Source organism: Eretmochelys imbricata, chromosome 5, assembly GCF_965152235.1.
Source record: "Eretmochelys imbricata isolate rEreImb1 chromosome 5, rEreImb1.hap1, whole genome shotgun sequence".
Classification (NCBI taxonomy): Eukaryota; Metazoa; Chordata; order Testudines; family Cheloniidae; genus Eretmochelys; species Eretmochelys imbricata.
This window is the reverse complement of record NC_135576.1, coordinates 85,645,637-85,663,947: the sequence shown is the minus strand read 5'-3', so window position 1 is coordinate 85,663,947 and position 18,311 is coordinate 85,645,637. Positions and strand designations below refer to the sequence as shown.

At 39.7% G+C, this 18,311-nt stretch overlaps 1 protein-coding gene across 12 annotated transcripts in view; it reads left to right on the top strand.

Moving 5' to 3' along the window:
• SPIN1 (spindlin 1) overlaps window positions 1–10,102 on the top strand; it is a 110,858-nt gene extending 100,756 nt beyond the window's left edge. For all 12 annotated transcript variants that reach the window (XM_077817438.1, XM_077817435.1, XM_077817439.1 and 9 more), the window contains 2 exons: window positions 1,075–1,308; window positions 6,369–10,102. In XM_077817438.1, the coding sequence (XP_077673564.1) occupies window positions 1,075–1,308; window positions 6,369–6,568 (434 nt within the window). In that variant the 3' untranslated portion in view covers window positions 6,569–10,102. The remainder of the gene's footprint in view (window positions 1–1,074; window positions 1,309–6,368) is intronic.
• The last annotated feature ends 8,209 nt before the right edge of the window (window positions 10,103–18,311 follow it).

Here is an 18,311-nt window from a genome sequence, read left to right as displayed (position 1 = left end):
ACTCTCACAAATTAAATAACTTATCTTTATATTACATAGAGTGCTATAGAAGTTCAGTACTGTAAATTGTCAGTCATCTAATCGGCATGTTTATATATGATATAATATTGATCAACCTTATTCACAGCCAAGATTGCTCTCTAAAAAGCTTATGTAGTGCTTAGACTGATCTTTCTGCTAAATGCTAATTTGTTGATGCTGAGTGAGAGTTCACATTTTACAGTTCAATTTCATGAGAATTTTCTTTGCTGTACTCCATATTCTATGGTCCTGTATTAAGTGTTTCTCATATGACTTTCCTGAGAAGTAATAAAAATAAAGTGAAATTTCTTTAAAAATGAAATAATTGAATTAATGTGTTTTGTTTTCAATAGCTCAGTCTGAATTTTTAAAACATGTAGGATGTCTGAAACATTTATTAAAGTTCAGAATTCATGCAAATTGTCACTGACTCTCAAACTAGATCAGTTTTTTATTGGCTGCAAGGAGTTAGCAGTGCTTCAAGAAGAAAAAAATTCAGTGACAGTAGAAAACTCTTAAGGTTATTTTATGATCAGTCCTCACCCCTTTTGCTAAAAGTTTATTTTTAATAGAAACAAAGATGTTGTGGCATCTGCTCTGTAACCCACAATTGGTTTTCCTTAGTATTTCTAATTATACTTTTCTGTAGTGTGAGTGCAGTGAGTTAGGGCTTGTCTACACATAAAAATTAATCTGGAATACAGTAGGGTGTGAGTTTAAAGTGGATTAATTTCCTGATTAGCTCCATGTGTGAATGCTCTTGTTCCAGAATAAGTGTATCCACACATGGAATTTAACCGGGAATAGCTATTCTAGAATAATTGACAATGTCGACAAGCCCTTAGTTAATAATCATAGCTAGAATTCCACATCTTTGTAATCTGGATATACCCAGAGAATAAAAATATCTACCAGTTAAATCATTTAATTATTTTGTCTATTTTGTAAAGAAAACAATTTGAATGAAGCCCTTTTTATGATTTCTATGGAAGATGTAGTATGCAGGCTTCCAAGTGGTCCTGAATTTTATGCAATATTGTGTACGTATTTCAGCTTCTTCTCGAATCAGTGATGCCCACCTGGCAGACACAATGATTGGCAAAGCTGTGGAACATATGTTTGAAACAGAGGATGGCTCAAAAGATGAGTGGAGGGGGATGGTCTTGGCTCGAGCTCCTATAATGAACACGTGGTTTTATATTACTTATGAGAAGGATCCTGTCTTGTACATGTATCAGCTCTTAGATGACTATAAAGAAGGTGACCTCCGCATTATGCCTGATTCCAGTAAGTACGCTAGTACGTTTTTTTTCCTTCTAAAACTAAAATGAAAGCTCAGTTTCCATAGACATTGGGTTTGTTTGTTTACTGAAATGAAAGAGCTGACAAACTGCAAGAACTGCAAAAGATTCATATGATCTTAATATTAGGGATGACTCCTAAATGGTGGTAATCTGAAACAAGGATAAAATGGTTATTGTATTAGCTTATACTAACACCATCCACTTTTTCCATGTGTATAGGTATTCTCCCTCAAAAATATTGGTTTAATCATAGCACAATTTTGATGGGGAAGCAAAATTAGGCTTTTTTTGTTCCATTGTGTTACCTTTTAACTAAATATAACAGATCATAAGGGTGAAAGTGAAACTAGATGAATTCATGTACACTAATTAAACATTGTGTGTGTTTGGGGGAGGGGAGGAGGGAGAAATAAGTGTTCATTTTAAAATGAAACAATGCATGTAGGAAAACACTTGTAGTCCTTGACAGTCTGTGTATCTAAACCAGATATACAGCAAGTGTAACAAAGGAATTTGGAATTTCTTTCAAAGGATTTTGCACAAATTAGAATCATTGTCACCCAATTAAACACTGTTTTCTTAAATGATCATATCAGGACATGGGAATTTTGGTTGATAACTCTTAAAGACTTTTGGTATGTGTGTTTCTGAATCCGTCGCACTATAGGAAAGATGGTAAGGGAAAACAATGTGTGTGCACATGTGCCATTCAAACATTATAATACACAATGAAATGAGCATACATGCACACACATCGTGAAGGTTTTTCCCTAAATTTAATTTTCAGCCCTGTAAATGTAGATGAGAACAACCAGTCTGTTTGCAAGTTGGTATGATAAAAAGAATATAATAGAATTCTTTAAACATCTCTAAAAGACTTGAATGTTAGTTCATTAAAAATTACCCTTGTCTTAATATTATTCCCTTTTTGATTAAATTTCACTTTACACTGCCCCAACTTTGTGCTCTGTGTGGTGCAGATTTCGTATTGACCATGTCTGTTACAGGAGTTATTCAAGGGGCGGCTGGAGGTTTTGAGAGACGGATTTTTGAAATCCAGGAAGGTAGAGGGGCGATTGTGTGTCTTGGATTTTTTTTTTTTTTTTAAATTCAGGTGGCAATTGAAGCTTTTGGCACTAGGGAAAAGGAGAAGCGGGGGCTGTATCTCGTCTCCCTCTTGGCCAGGAATAGAGGTTACTTTGTATAAACTTTGGGGGGAAAGAGATGGTCTCCCTCACTTCACTGTAGCATATTATACCCCTACATCCAGCTATGATTATTAAGCATATTAGCTCAGCATTTCTGCTAAAATGATCAGCAATGAAACTATTAGTTTGATTTTTTTTCCCTTTTCCCCCCTTGGCTGCTCTGTGGATTTGGCGAGGGGAAGGAGCGTCAGATGGGTACTAGAAGATTTCTCTTCCATTAACTGAAGGAGAGAAGTGCTGAATCTTTAAAAATGAGACAGAAGAAAAACAAAAAACAGTGTTTTAAATAGTCTGAATAAAAATGACATATCCCCACCTTCAGTGAATGAGGTTCTTGATTCTTGTGCTGTTGTATTAATAGTAGATCTCCAGGTATTCACAGTGTCTTCCAGGGTAGAAAATATTGAATTACAAATCTAGAAAACAAACAGGAAAATTCCTTTAAAAAAAAAAAAAAAAAAGTTTTCAAGAGTGGACCGCTTTACCCAGGTGAATGAATTGTGACAGATGCTTTGACTTTATAATGGGTTGTTCATTTAGTTGCTGAAGTCCTTGATGGATGAAGATTTCTATAAACATTATTGCTGGAATCCATTCATTGGGTTCTTAACTATGTGGTACAGTTATTAGTAGACAATATCACACCAGTGTCATTATACCTGAACAACCAGGATATACTCAAGGTTACAGCCTATGGCTCTTTGGAGTGATATGCTAATTGTCAGATCAACCCAGCTTCCCCATCTGGCAGTGGGGAAAAAAACCTGTGTGCCACCAGCATGAATCACAGGCGATGGAAGCTGTAATTATACCTGTTCCCAAACAAGTCAGTGGTACTGTTTCAGAAATGGGGTCATGAACCAATAAATCTGTGTTCTACCAAAAGCAATTTTAAATGTCCCTGGTCCTTTTTTCTGTTTCAGGGCAGGAAAGGATCCCAGCTCTGACAAATGGCTTTTTATTGGACTGAGGCCATGGTTTTGTGTCTTCCCTTCCCTCCCCTCCCTCCTTTACGCCCCCCTCCCCTGCCCCCCACCCCACCTCATAGCTGAGGAGACAAGGTATATATACTTTTCATAGTTACAGATTGAGTTAATGAGTTCTGATACTCTGATCTCCTGGGCTTGATGTTGGAGCCTCTTGTACTTGTCACTGTGTTTCCAGGAACAGTCAGTCTTCCTGAGGTTTGGAAACTTCATTTACCATACTTATCCTCCACTACCCAAAAGACCCACACAAGCTCAAAAACCACCTCTGCCTCATCTGACTTAGAGCCGTTGGTACTCCATGCTACAGGGGCCCCTGTGACCACTTACTGACCCCTCCTGCTGTCCATATTGGTGGGGGGGGGAGGGCCTCAGGACCAGTACCACTCTGCAAAGTCTATCAAATTTACTAGGGAGTCACCCCTTGCCTCATCTCTAAGGAAATGTTCCGATCAGGGATGCTGGAACAATATGTGTAGTCAGGGTGCTGAGAGCCATTGAATCAAACTGTAACCTTGTATATGATGGAAACCATTTCAAGCCAGGGGGTGCAGCATCACTCCCTGCACTCCTAATTCTTGCACCTATTTGCTCCGATCTACCTCTGGATCTGACATAGGAGGAAGAATACTATGTGCTGGTTTCACCAGAACCAGGAAGACTGCTATCATCTTCCCCAGATGAAGCGGTTGCTTCTACATCTCCATACATACATACATACATTCTCTCTTTCTCTCCCCCCCTCGCCCCCCCATGACTTCAGGAAGAGGAATTTCCAGGACCTTCTCTGCAGAGTCGCTGGAGAGCTTCATGTTCCCCTCGAGGAGATCCAGGATTCCCAAAGCAAACTCTTAATCATGCTGTATCTCTCCGGACCCAATGAATAGCTCTCTCTGTTAACAAAACTATACTGGAGCAAGCTAGCACAGTTTGGCCACCTCTGCTACCTGTGCTCCTACCCTCAAAGGGGCAGAGAAGCATTGTTATGTGCTGGCTAAAGATGCAGAATTTTTGTTGTCTCATCCAGCTCCTAATTCATTGTTGGTCCATGCCATCTCTGAAAGGACCAGACAGCAACATGCCAGGTCTACTCCTGCAGACAAGGAGGATAAACACGTGGATCTACTGGGAAAAAAGTTCTTCTCATCATCCAGCCTCCTGTTCAGAATAGCCAGTTACCAGGCATTGCTGGCTAAATACGATTCCCTAAACTATGGCAAGTTTGTGAAGTTTACTGACAGAGCTCATTTCCTACCTCTGATGGACGAAAGCAAACTGATAGCCAGGACCACCCTCCAATCTGCAGTCAGTGCCACTGATACCTCTTCCAGAGTTATGGCAACTGCTGTTGTCATGTGCAGGGAGTCATGGCTCCTTGCATCAGTTCCTTATGAGTCTACTTGGCAGCAATCAGTACATACCATTCACCTTCTCAAGACTACTGAGGTTTCGCACACCCACTGACTAATAGATTCTGGAAAGGCTTTGTAAGAACCTTCCCACCTACTCAAAGGCTTGCGCCCCAGTGGAACCTGAATCTTGTTCTCTCAGTGCTAACAAGACTCCCCTTTGAGCCTTTAGCTACTTGCTCCATGTCCTTCCGCTCCATGAATGTTGCCTTTCTTGTAACCATCACATCAGCAAGAAATGTTGGGAAATTTGGAGCAATGATGGCTGCCCCTCCATACACTGTATTCCATAAGGATAAGGTTTCCTTACATCTGTGCCCCAAATTCATCCCTAAAGTAGTTTTGGAATTTGACCTTAACCAGTCCATTAATTTACCTGTGTTGTTCCCAAAACCACACGCTTCCGCAGATTCCACTCCCTCGATGTTTGATGAGCCTTGGCTTTCTACCTGCAGAGAACAAAATCAATCAGGAAATCCCTGTGACTATTTGTCTCTGTATCAACAACAGTCAGAGGGCAGGCCACCTCCACCCAGAGAATCTCCAAATGGATATCTGGCTGCATTCTACTCTGTCAGCTCTCAAACCCCTCCCCTTTCACGCTGGGGCTAAGAGCTCATTCCACCAGAGCGCAATCAACAACGGTAGCATCTCTTCAGGAGGTACCCTCCTGGACACTTGTAAAGCAGCTATGTGGAGTTCCATTCACCCATTTGTAAGACTGGTGCAGGATTATTCTGCTGATGCCTCCTGTGGGAAAACGGTAGTCCGCTCAGCCATACCGGCCACATCCTCGCACCTTCCTCCTGTTTAGGTACTGTTTGTCCATCACCCACAGTGGACTACAGTAGGGACCATCACACGAATAAGAAAAGACTTACCTGTAACGGGAGGTTCTTAAGATGTGTGGTCACTATCTGTATTCCTCTTCCCACCCTCGTTCCCCTCTGCTTCAGATCTTATCTGATTCATGGTGGAGAAGGAACTGTTGAGGTAAGCCAGGGCACATACACAAACACTACTTTCAAATTCTCTGGCTCCAGACACATAGTCTCCATGCGTAACCCACAGTGGAATACAGACAGGAACCACACATCTCAAAGAACTTCCTCATTTGTTACTTTGCTTTATGTGCATCTGCCTACACAGGAGCTAATAGATGCAGAAAGTCTAGGAGGCTAGTATAAGATTTCAGTTTCTTAAAATTCTGGTTGCAGTGTTACCTAAGTAAATTTTTTCCTGTAATTGTAAACTGTGGAACTTAAATCTCTGTTTGACTGAATAGACTACAACTTTTAAAATGTTCTTCTCAAACAATGTAATTCATCTCTTCTCACCACTCCTGATATTTAAATAAATTCTGAAGACATCTTTGCAGTTGTTACATGGATTGAAAATCCTTAAACTCCTAACTAAACACATCTTATTTTTGTGTTACAGATGATTCGCCTCCAGCAGAACGGGAACCAGGTGAAGTTGTGGACAGCCTGGTAGGCAAACAAGTGGAATATGCCAAAGAAGATGGCTCTAAAAGGACTGGCATGGTCATTCATCAAGTTGAAGCCAAACCTTCTGTCTATTTCATCAAGTTTGATGATGATTTCCATATTTATGTCTATGATTTAGTGAAAACATCTTAGACATCATCGTGAACTTTTGCCAAACTTGTGGAACTATTAAATGTAAAATTTGTAGACACAAAGACTTGACTGCTTTCCAGTTTAATGAAAGCTTAAATGTCCCTGCGAACCCACAATCTCTGCCAACAAAACTGTTTTGTTCTGAATAATACAAACAAATTTGTGTGAACATGACACATTTTGTGAAAGGGAACTCCTTTTCTTGAAGGAAGTCACTATATTTTTGGGGAGAGGGAGTTAAAGTAAACAGCTGCAAATTCAAGCTGTGTAAAGATGATCTAGTATTGTAATCATTAATCTAAAAATTTTTTCATAGCCTTTAACTTTTTCTTCAACCTCGCACTCACCTGTTCAACTGCCACATGCAAGTGTAGTTTGATATTTTCAATATTGCCTTCTTATGTAACATTAAATCTAATTTCTTGGCTACTGGCAGTCCTTGTTTTCAGGGTTGGGGTTGAGATGATTTCAAAAAAAAGTAAATGGTTGGTTTGTGCAGTTTTAAGGAGTGCCTAACCCAAGTAACATCAATCTACTGTGTTTCTACACCTTATTTCAAGGTAGCTTTTTAAGAAATAGCAGTACATGGGAATATTTGTGCATCTTAGTAGACACAAGACAGTACAACATCAAATGTTTGACTTGCACCTTTCAGTGAAAAGGCTTCAAACTATAAAAGGTTTAATCCTCTATATAAACTGTTGATTAGAAAATGCAGGTTAATGGCCCACATTTACAAGTTGTAGGAACCAGTAAAACTAAACCAAACAAGGCTGCCTTCAATTCTAAATGTTGTATTTTTGTTATACACACGTCTTAACAAACCCAAGTGCGTGGTGCCACAACAGTCATAACATTATGTTACTTCAGAAAGATCTTTAGACTACACATTGGCAATCAGTAGTCTCTCATTTAATATAAAAATTAGCAACCTGGATGTTTGTGTGTGGACTTAAAAGCCTAATAGTTTATCTGTTACATGTAAAGACAAAAACCTCATGAAAGAACAGTCCTCTTTCATTAAAGACTTATTTTAGAGAAGGAGAAGCATTTGTTGCCTTCTGCTCAGTCTGCTGCATTCCTTTTTTTTTATTATTATTTTCTCCCAAGAAAACATCTTTCTTAGCTCTTCTTTCTGGCTTTTCTACGAGTGTCCGGACAAATCATCTACAGCTTAAACCTGTTGTCGCCTTTTGTGGTGTACGTTGTACTCGCTTTGAGGTATGCTGTTACGTGAATTTCATTCAATGAACACTAGAGTTCTGCATGCCAGTGGTGTACTAACTAATGAAAGCTATAGGCAGCCTCAGTGGTTTGGTCATCTGCATTAGATTGTGGATGTAAATAGCAGCCCACAGCAGAAGAATCCTTTCACGGTTTTAATCTTGCAAGATAGTTGTAAACCAAGGTAGTTTTTTAAATTTGGCAGTTTTTAAAAGTAATCAGAATGGCAAAAATGGTCAGTTCAGCAACTAAATTGTCATGTCACATTAGGGCAGAACTTTGCAAGTTTGAAAGCACTGCTTCACAGAAGGCTAGTTTGTGAAGCCAGTTATCACTGTTGAAGGGAGGAACACCCAGATACCCAACCTTACACAGAAGACTAGAAAAAGGTGCTGTTAATCAGAGATCTGAGGCCCAGATGACCTCTACTATGGATGTCCTTGACATTGAAGATTCAGTGGTTTAAGCCCCTGTCTATCCATTTTTGCCTGACTTCATATTTTAGCCTTAAGGCTTGTGCCTCATTATGCTGTTGAATGGTAACAAATACTCACCATATAAATACAGTACCTTAATTCTTTGTCCATTGCTACTATTGCATTATGTCCAGTATTTCATCATGGGCAACCAAAGGCAGGCCATTGTCTTTCAGTGAATAGCTTCTCAATGCAGTCCTTAAGTACTAAGTACCTGAATCATAAATGTTCCTTGTGTTTTTGAACAAAGTGAGCAGATTTGCAACATAGTGTTTTCATCCTGCAGATCTGTTATGTGTTTTCTATTGACTCTTAAGAGTCCTGCATGTAAATCTCAAAGCTGAGCCTGGCTCCATGAGCCCAAGTTGATATTTGTGGCACAAGAATGAGTGAGTGTATTGATTATACACAGGATACGTGCATAACGTAGTACAGTGAATTTTGGGCTATACATCTGAGGAAAACAAAGTTTGTTTTGAAATATTTGAAGTTTAGGTCTACTGAAACATTTTTAGCATTAAAGGCTTGCATTTGTGGGTTTTCTGCAAGCCACTTTAATATACCACATAATCTGCCAATTAGTGGAGTATAATCTGTAATTTTTTATGGCCTTTTAAGTGTCCCCGTTGTCTGTTGCTTTGTTGGTTTTTGGGTTGGGTTTTTTTGGTTTTGTTTTGTTTTTTGATAGCTTAAATCACCTTTTTTGTGGCTTGACACTAATTCCACTTCCTGCCCTTCTGCTTTGGGCTTTGTTTTAGGCTCATGTTTCAGATCTGCATGCAGTGCTTGCGTTACCCTGGTAACTAAATGTTGGTTCCTTGTTCTAGGGGTTCAACATTACTTTCCAAAATTATCATGGGGCTTGTCACAGCACAAGCCGGGATCTGTGTATAAAAGTTATTGGCCTTTCTCATTTACCTGCTGTAGTATTGTTGTATATTGTGTGTGCGTGTGTGCGTGTGTGTGTGTGTATGATGTCAGGCTGCCATGTAAAATTTAAAAAAGAAAAAAAAATCTTAAATGCAGACCATCCTTTTTTGCATGCTTAGAAGGTAGAATGTTCAATGTAACAAACTAAAGTTGCATGTTAAAAATGTTTAGGTTTTTTGTTTTTGTTTTGTTTTATTTTGTGTTCAGTTTTTGTGAATTTGCTTATTGTGCTGTTCTAATGGATGTTAGTAGGACTAAATGCACCGGTGAGGCGAGCATAGTGCCAACAGAAGGTAATTTTCCAGTTGTATGTGTCACAGCATTTGAAGGGACCATGTATTCTGTTCACTAGTAAATAAAATCACAGTTGAATCTAAAACACCACATTTTTTCTTTTGAGTGCCAAACCCTAAATTAAGTTGAAATAGAAAACATAAAGACCTAAGTACATTGGGGAAAACCCTGTTAAACTTCACAAATCGCAATACATAAAAGTCTTTTTTTTTTTCTTTTTTCAATTGATTCATTTTAAAACTGAAGGTTTCTTCGAGGACAGCAGCAATTACAATCAATACAGGGAAGGAGAATTATAGCTAAAACAGTTTCTTGTTCCTTTAAAATGCTGTGCTTTTTGTATTTTACATCATTAGTGCAATTTGGATGGTTCTTGGTATGTGTATAGTTCAAAGGTCTTCGTGTTCACATTTTAAAATTAGGTAATGACTTCATCTTTAGAGCTTGGTTTCATTATTTTTATTTTATTTTGAACAATGTAGACAGTTCCCTGTTCTCTGCATTTAGAAGTATAAACACTTTAAATCTGTTACTTAATTCTGTAAGTAATTTTTATAATTATGATGTAACTCTATCCTTAAAACATTTAAAATAAACCCTTTATGTGCAACTTATGACTGTAAATTTTGTTCTCACGAGCAAAATGTAGTGGTGTGGTCTAAAATTGTGAAGAAGCAGTTTCTTCAGTTTTATAATTAAAAAAGGACTTATTATTTTAACATTGAGCCATTTATGCTGGTATAATAATTTGCCATTTGAAACCTCTTTGCTTGCTAAAACAAATCTTTCTTCTCTCTTTTGCCAAGTAGGTATGAATGTTGATAAGATGGCATTTAAAGTGGATGAAATCTGATTGAGGTGAAGCATAGTGCTTAAATTTACTTTCTCAAAACACTGTGTAAGGGAATTCTGCACATGCATGAAGGAGCCTGTAAATTATTGTATTTTCAGTGCACGTTATAGTTTGCACTCTTAAAAGCAGTGACTCAGAAATTGTGAACTCCAGAAGCATTTGTCAGTTTGTAGACACTTACTTCCATGCCTCTTTGAATCAACATTCATAATTAAATAACAAAATAAAACTTGAATTTATATTTCACTCACAACACAAAAAAGACTGAAAATTGGAGGTTTGAAACTGCTTCAATTATAGGCATAATATGTTTCACCTCAGCTTTATGAAGATGGGTAAGTATTATTCCCACTGTATACGTGAAGACAATATTTTTAAAAAATAGGGTGCCTAAAGGTAAGCTTGTAAGCCCATCTTTAGACACCTAAAATAAGTGGTCTGATGTTTTTCAAATGTGCTGAGCATACAGGAATGCGTTTTGAAGTCAGTGAGAGCTATTGGGTACTCAGCGCTTTGGGCATCCAAATATTTGGCTTGATTTTCAAAAGGATGAACTTTTCATACCAAGCTAATTAAGAGGCTAGCCCAAGGTCACACAGCAATTTAGCTGCAGCACTGGGAATTGCACCCAGATTCTTCTGATTCCATCCTATGTTCTATTGACTGGATTATGCTGCCTGAGAAATAAGTCTGAGTGAAAATTACTTTAAGTAATTGACTTATTTTAATGTTTACTATCTGTTCCATTGTAATCAGTTCAAACCCCTGGATTATATTTATAATCAGGCAGCCAGTTACAGGACTAAAATATAGTGTCTTTGATACTCTACCTTTTTTTCATCACATTTAACCAACTGCTTAATTGCTTCCAGAGTGGATAGTTAAAGAAACTCCTGGGGGGTTGTTTATCTTCCCCTCTGCCACCTCCCCAGACATGTTAACCCTCTTCATGGTACTAAGTCCCTTCAATCATCCTTACACAACTGATTAAGACTTTGGGGAGGGAGAGAATGATACTCAGGAAGGCAGATGTGTTAATCCATCTGAGGGCAATATACATAAAGCTAGCAAATAGTTGTTTAATGTGTAAACATTGAAGATGCAGATATCACAGCCCTAAACAGTCATTTATATTGTGTAGGGCTCTATGTATTCTCTCCAGAACCTAAAACTGCTTAACTGTAGCTAAAGGTCTTTTTAGACCTCTTATGAATGGAAGGATAGCCTTCCAAGTATGAACTGGCTTTAAACTGATGCAAGGTTGTCTTCATGAGTCTGCAAACATTCTAAAACAATATCTCAGAAAGGAATAATTTGTTCCTGTTTAGCTCTGAGGTGTTTACTTCAAAGCCTAATAGCCATTTAAATGGCATCCTTGTTAACATTTACCTTACTGATTACTTCAGCAAAAGCACCAGGTAATCCATTGTTGCTTGCGAGGAGTGAATTGGAGTAGCTGGTTGTTAAGTTTTGTGCTGTTCCCCCTTATGGCCTCTCTCTAATTTTGAGGAGGAATGACTAATCATTTGGAGTTGAGGAAATCAAAAGTGATTTTTTTCATCCTTCTGTATTGTCGAAGGATAGATTTCAATTCTTCAGCCATATCTAACAGATGTGTCTAATTCAGCCTTCTCTCCAGTGATGGTGATTGTGTAATCTCACTGGGCATGACACACTGTCAATTCTGTTTGTTTTCCTTGCTGATGCCCATAACTCCAATTTGATGTGGATGTCTAAATAAGAATGAATGATCCCTGTCTATTCTAACATCCCATTTTATATTTGAAAAGAGTTGTTTTCCCTGTGTTACTTTCCTTCAGATTGACATTGCCACTCCTGTAAGCTTTCTTTAAATTCTGTTCTCATCATTTTATTAGTGTTGTTGCTCTCTCTGCATTTTCATTAATTTCTCTTCCAAATTTGGAGTATAAAAACAATCCAAATATCATATACTGAAGTTAAGGCACTAACCAGTGCCAAAATAAGCTGATGTCAAGTTAATATCTCCCATTCCATTTTGATACGATTGATTATTCTTCCCTACCGCATGTGAAATTTTGCTAAATTTTTAAATTTAATTTTATTGATTTCAATCCATTGTTCTGGTTTAAAGATTTTAAATCTTATTCGACAAAACAATCTCTCGCAGATTAACAAATGCACAGAAACATAGGTATAATTTGGCATACTCTGTACTCTACCCATCAAGTCATTAATTATAGCTAAGACCTGACCCTTGTAAGACCTCTGGTAACATCTCCATTCAACTTAACACTAACCATTACTTAGGCATTCTCTACACCCAAACTTCAACTGGTTTTATTAAAAACGATTTGGTTAAATAAGTGCAAACCTCTGTGTGAACATTTACTTTGGTTTCTTAAACCTGTTTCACATTGACGTAATTTAAACCAAAATAAACCACTCAAATGAAATAAGAGTATCACACAGCCTTTTACAGTAATTTAATAGCACATTTTAAGTGTAAACTAGCACAGTTCTGTGTACACAAGCCCTCAGAATTTTTTAATGCGTGTCCCTATTATCTCACTTAAGTTTGCTTGTCACACAGCCCTGTAGTGTTGTATCAGATGCCCTAAATGACTGTGGCTTTTTTATTCACTAGGTTTGTTAACCTACCAAAAAAGGAGAAGTTGAGTGGGCATTTGGTATAAAGCCATTAGATTCACTAACCAAAGATGAAGGTGTACTCACCTTGAGCTGAGTTGTGGACCCATCTCCCTGGGACATGAGGATAATTCTTTGTACCCATTCTGTTCCTGCTCACCAATGAAGTTGCCACTTGTGGTGATGAAAGGTTTTTTGTAACTTAGGCACGTCTGTTAAGTTTGGCATTTGAGTGGATTTCACTGTGTTCTGGTGATTTGACTCTTCCCTAGGTATTTATTTTAATCCTTTGAAAATGTGAATCAATTTATATTTTTAAATCTCTTCACAAGTTTGATCAATTAGAAAATAAGGAGAACTTCTTAAAAAATCATTGTTATAAACATCATGTTAAGGAAATACTTGTAAAATGTGAGTTCATCATGTGACCTATGATGTCCAAAGAAAGCTTGTTTGGGAGTCAGCGTGGCCCAGTGGACAGAGCACTAGACTAGGAAAGTGGTCCTAGTCTCATCTCTGCCACTGGTTTTCTGTATGGCACTGGGCAAGTTGCTTTCATTTCCTTGTCTGTAAAATGAGAATAATGGCTTATCTTTTTGAAAGTGCTCTTGAGATATATGGAGGGAAAATGCTAAAGAGCTAAATATTACTGTACTTCATGGGCAACTCATCAGCCCAGGCAGGTGAGGCAAAATCTAACAAAATTCCCAAAAGCTACAAAGTACATTTTGTATATTTTTATTGCATTGATAGACACACAGATTTAAGGACAAATTGTGATTTGATTTAAATATCACAACTCCCTGCAGTAGCAAAACACCGCCAGAAAGTTTGAAGAATGTAGTGCTGCATGAGGCTCAAATCTTGGGATAGCTAAGAGTGCCTCAAGAAGCTGCTTTGTTCACATGGCAATTTACCATGCCCAGGAGTCACTTTATAAGAACGTGGTAATCCCTGCTTGGTGAGGCCACAGTGGGATTGTAGAAGTTAGGCAGGTCTGCAAAGGCCCTGCACCTCCCCAGCCTCCCTTCCCCAAGGGGTAAGTGTATGCCTGCATATGCATGACGAGCCTCTGCCAAGCCCAGTGGCGGTTCCAGCTCCTGGGTCAGCCTGCTGCTTCTTCACCGTAAAGAAGGTAAGTTTTTAATAGCTATTAAATTATAGATTGGATGAGTACGGAAATACATATCTTATGGGTTTGTACCTCATCTGTCAAAGCCATAAGCTGCCATTGCTTGATAAGCAAGAAATCTGCCACAAAAGCCTGTAGGCCTGTAGCCTAAAAGGGTCAAAACAAAGGATAGAATCAGGAACCCAAAGAACGTGCCCAACTCTAGGGAAAGGATGGCAGCAGCTGACCAAATTCACTTCTAGGGGAAGCATACAGTTACTTTTGCTCGTGGTATGTTGTTGTGCATTGCATCGAGGAATAGTGTTTTCAGTAACTGGTTCAAAAAATTCTTTATCTCTGTGGAGAGTCCCACCAACATGAGTTTGTTCATCTATTCTCTGGGTCTTGCACCGTTTCCCAGGTGTATTAATTCTGTGCCTGCCAAGAATTCACTCGTATCAATAGCATAATTGTTATAATAGTATAAATTCACTCCATATGTGATGGGGTGTCCACCCCACTCAAAGCAGAGCAGGTTAAATTAAGTTAATTAACCTGATGGACTGCATGGATGGGGAAAGACAAATGATTGAGCATGGCTGAAATGGAACAGGTGGGGATAGTAGAAAGCCAAGATGTTGGCAGCAGAACAAGGCTGCAAGGGAAGTAGTCTGCAGTCCCTCCCTGTGAGAAGGGAGATGTGTTTGGGGCTATGGAGTTAAGAAGTCTTCAGTTACTCCCTGGGAGGAAGGAGTTTGGGCTGGTAAACTCAGAATGTGGGAAGCCAGAAGACATAGGAAGGAGTCCAGGAAAATAGCAACAGGGTCTGGGAGAAAGCAGGTTGCCATTGCTAGACATAGGTCCCTGCACTGGAAATCTGGAGTAGAAGGCAGGCTCAGGTTCCCCTACCACCACTTGGGGAAGCAGCAGGTTCTGGCCAGTGAAGGGAAGACTGCCATTCTGGATGGAGAGACTTTGATACCCCGAAAGGGGAGGACTACAGTGACCTCGTTGGAGGGCCAAGCCATGAAGAGAGCACCCTGAGTCACAGAGAGAGCAAGGGCATGCAAATGAGCAGCTGATGGAGTTTGGGGGTTGGGCCTGGAAGGAGCTAATCCCCAGAAGAGCCAGGAGGAGGTACACTAGCAGTGATTGGACCCCATGACAAATGTCTGCTCTTGCAACAGTGAGTGGAAAGACAAAAACGGTTTGTAAGGGAGTTTAAAAGTAGCCATGCTGTTTATGGCAAAACTTGGGACCAAGCTAGAATGCCATGTCCCTGTATATTTCTGTTGAGAAGAAGCCATGGAACATATGCTGAAAGCTACCACGAGGCATGCAATCTTGTTAATTCAGTTTAAATTAATGGGTCTGGTCTGGTGTCAGAACTTAAACTCTTTTGTCTATCTTCAGTACTTACAGGGCCCCATTACTGTCGTGACTCTCAATTTATGACGTATTTATGCTCACAAAACCTTTAAGGGGAAGTACTAAGTGACTTGCCTAAGGTCACACAGGAAGCTTGGAATTGAACAGAGGAAGCAGAGCAGGGAATTGAACCCTAGTCCCCCAAATTCTAGGCTAGTGCACTAACCACTGAAGAACCCTTCCTCTTGTCCCTGTGCGTACAGTCACAGTGGAGTTGCTGGAGGTAGTAGCCAGCTGGGAAGTGAAGGGGACAGAATAAGGGGATAGGCTCAAAGGGGAACATGCTGAGAAGTGGGAAGCAGGGGCAAAAAGGGAGATGTTTCTCCACGATCTCAGTTCAAACAATCACTCCAGGCTCTCCCCAGAACTTCCCCGTGTTCTCCCTCTGCTAATAACCCCTCCAGGCTATTCCATGTTCTCCATCCCTAAAGAGACTGTTCCTGCCTCCTTCTCCATCTTGATCTCTGAGGTTTCCCAGGCTCAGCTGCTTCAGCCCCCTCACTGCTCCTATTTCCCTCCTTCCTTTTTGCATGGTGCAAAGAATAGGCTTTGGCCTCCCACATACATGTGTCACTGAGGCGGGCATCTGCGTCTTTATCACTGGTGAAACATTTCACATATGGAGCTGCACGCAGCATGGCAGTTATGAGGTAAGTTCATTGACTTTGATAAAAGTGGAGCTTGATGCTTAAAAGTTTGATGATCACCTTTTCTCAAACAGTATGTGATGTTGCCTGGCATTGTGATCACAGAGAGAGAGAAAGACGTAATGGAACAGACTTATTGTTAACTTGCCTAGTTGAATTCTCAGTCTTTTAACACTATTTCCACATGGCTTAGCTGCTGCTCGGGCCTTGCCATGCTGGTCAATGCCTTGAGCAGTAGCTTCTGTTTCAGCTATCATTATGCCAACTGGCATTTAATTGCTCTTTCCTTTTAGCCTGATAAAGGGTGCTGAGTACACCCTTTAGCCATAACTTAGTTTGTGACTGAGGACAGCCATTAATACCTTCCGGCATAACACCTTGCATTTCCTAGATCTCTGTTGTCTGATGTGAGAGGAAGGTCTGTATCATATTGCAAAGGAGTTGAGTTTAAATCCTGTAAAGGGTGTGTCGTCACTGTCACTGAAATTTCTGCTACGTTTTTCCATAAACCTGTAAGGTTAAATAGCAGGCAAATATGTAAGACACAAAATAAGTCAAATTTAGAAAAAGTACCATAAACAATATATAATCATCTTGTTTTGTCTTTTGGATTGGAAACAGCCTTGAATACAAATAGAATTAAACGGAACAGTTTAACAGGGATTTCTGTGGCAGGACAGAGATTAGGAAGTGGAATGGAAGTGTTAGAGTTCTCTAAAATTCTAAACTGCCTGATCGGTTACTGCCAGCTTGGGGGCAAGTGGGAGAATAAAGGAGCAGGTAAGTCAGAAAGAGGACAACCCATTAACGGCCCCATCCATAGCTCAGTAGTAATGGGCAGGGCACCTGATCAGAACACAAGAGTCCCCTTAATCCCCAGGCTGGATTTGGGCAATTTGGGCCCCAAGTCATGGCTCCTTTCCTGCTTGGGGTGACAGTGACTGGGGCCATAGGAAGTCACCACCACTCTCTTATATGGGCAGGATGAGGCTTACCCTATCCCATCCCATCACTCCCTGCCTTCTGGTAATCTGTGGTCTATCCCAGAGAGAGAACTCACGCACACTCACCTGAGCAGAGGACTGGCAGGTGGCCCTGCTACCACCACCCCAACAAAGCCTTTATGGGGTATTTGCAACCCCAACTTCCCTTGAGGTCCCCTTCAGATTTCTCTGCTGGGGTGATCTTGGCATAGGACCCCAAGAGCAGCAGGTCTCAGAGTTAACCACCAAGATGAAGGGGCATTTTATTCAGAACCATTTCATGGTGTCTGCAGGCTTAAGCAAATATCACTGCAGCAGTTATGCTGGGTTTGTTTTCAAGCATTTTTCACAGCCATACAGACTAAAACCTTGCATTTAAAAAAAATAAAGAAAGAAAGAAAAAAGCTGAGATTCTGATGTCATTGTGTGACCCCGGGATTCTATGCCTTAGGATGTCTTCATGCCTTGGCCTTCATCTGGCCCTGCCGACCCCACGACGACACAATTAAGAACTGAAACATAGATAGAATCTAACTGTTCCCCTGCAACTAGAATAATTGAAAGCAGTTACGATGCTGCTGCTAGGTCCTGCCCGCCCTGCTACTATTCACTCTGTGGTAACTTGATTCCCTTGCAATTATACTATAGATAGGGCCTAATGGTCAAGTCAACCCAAAACATAATTGGTGCCCCTCATTCTCCCCAGTATAAGTCTGAGCCCAAGGGAGGGGGAATCAAAGGGACCTTATTGTGTCTTAACTGTAAAGCAAGGTTAGTCATTTAAAGTGCAAGTGTTTTAACAGATATCCCAGCTATAAATGGCCTGAAATGTACTTTTTCTAACTATTTAAAAGTGATATGTTTTGGATCCTTTGTTTAACATGGGATGTAATGGGAATGTCGAGTGATCTTTGTAGAGATTATTCCATAATTAAAATATCTAGTCCTAAATTACTGTGGTGCATGTTTGAATCAAACAATTAGTCATTTCTGAAATCTGGAACTGATAAGAAGTAACTATTTTTACTGCTTTCTCTAAAAGCAAATCTTAAATTAAATGTATAGCTGTGAAACTCCCACTGATGCTAGAGTAAGCTTGCTAGCCTGCTACCAGCATAATTAAAACTAATGGAGAAAAATAACCAGGGAAAAAATAGTCACACTTAAAT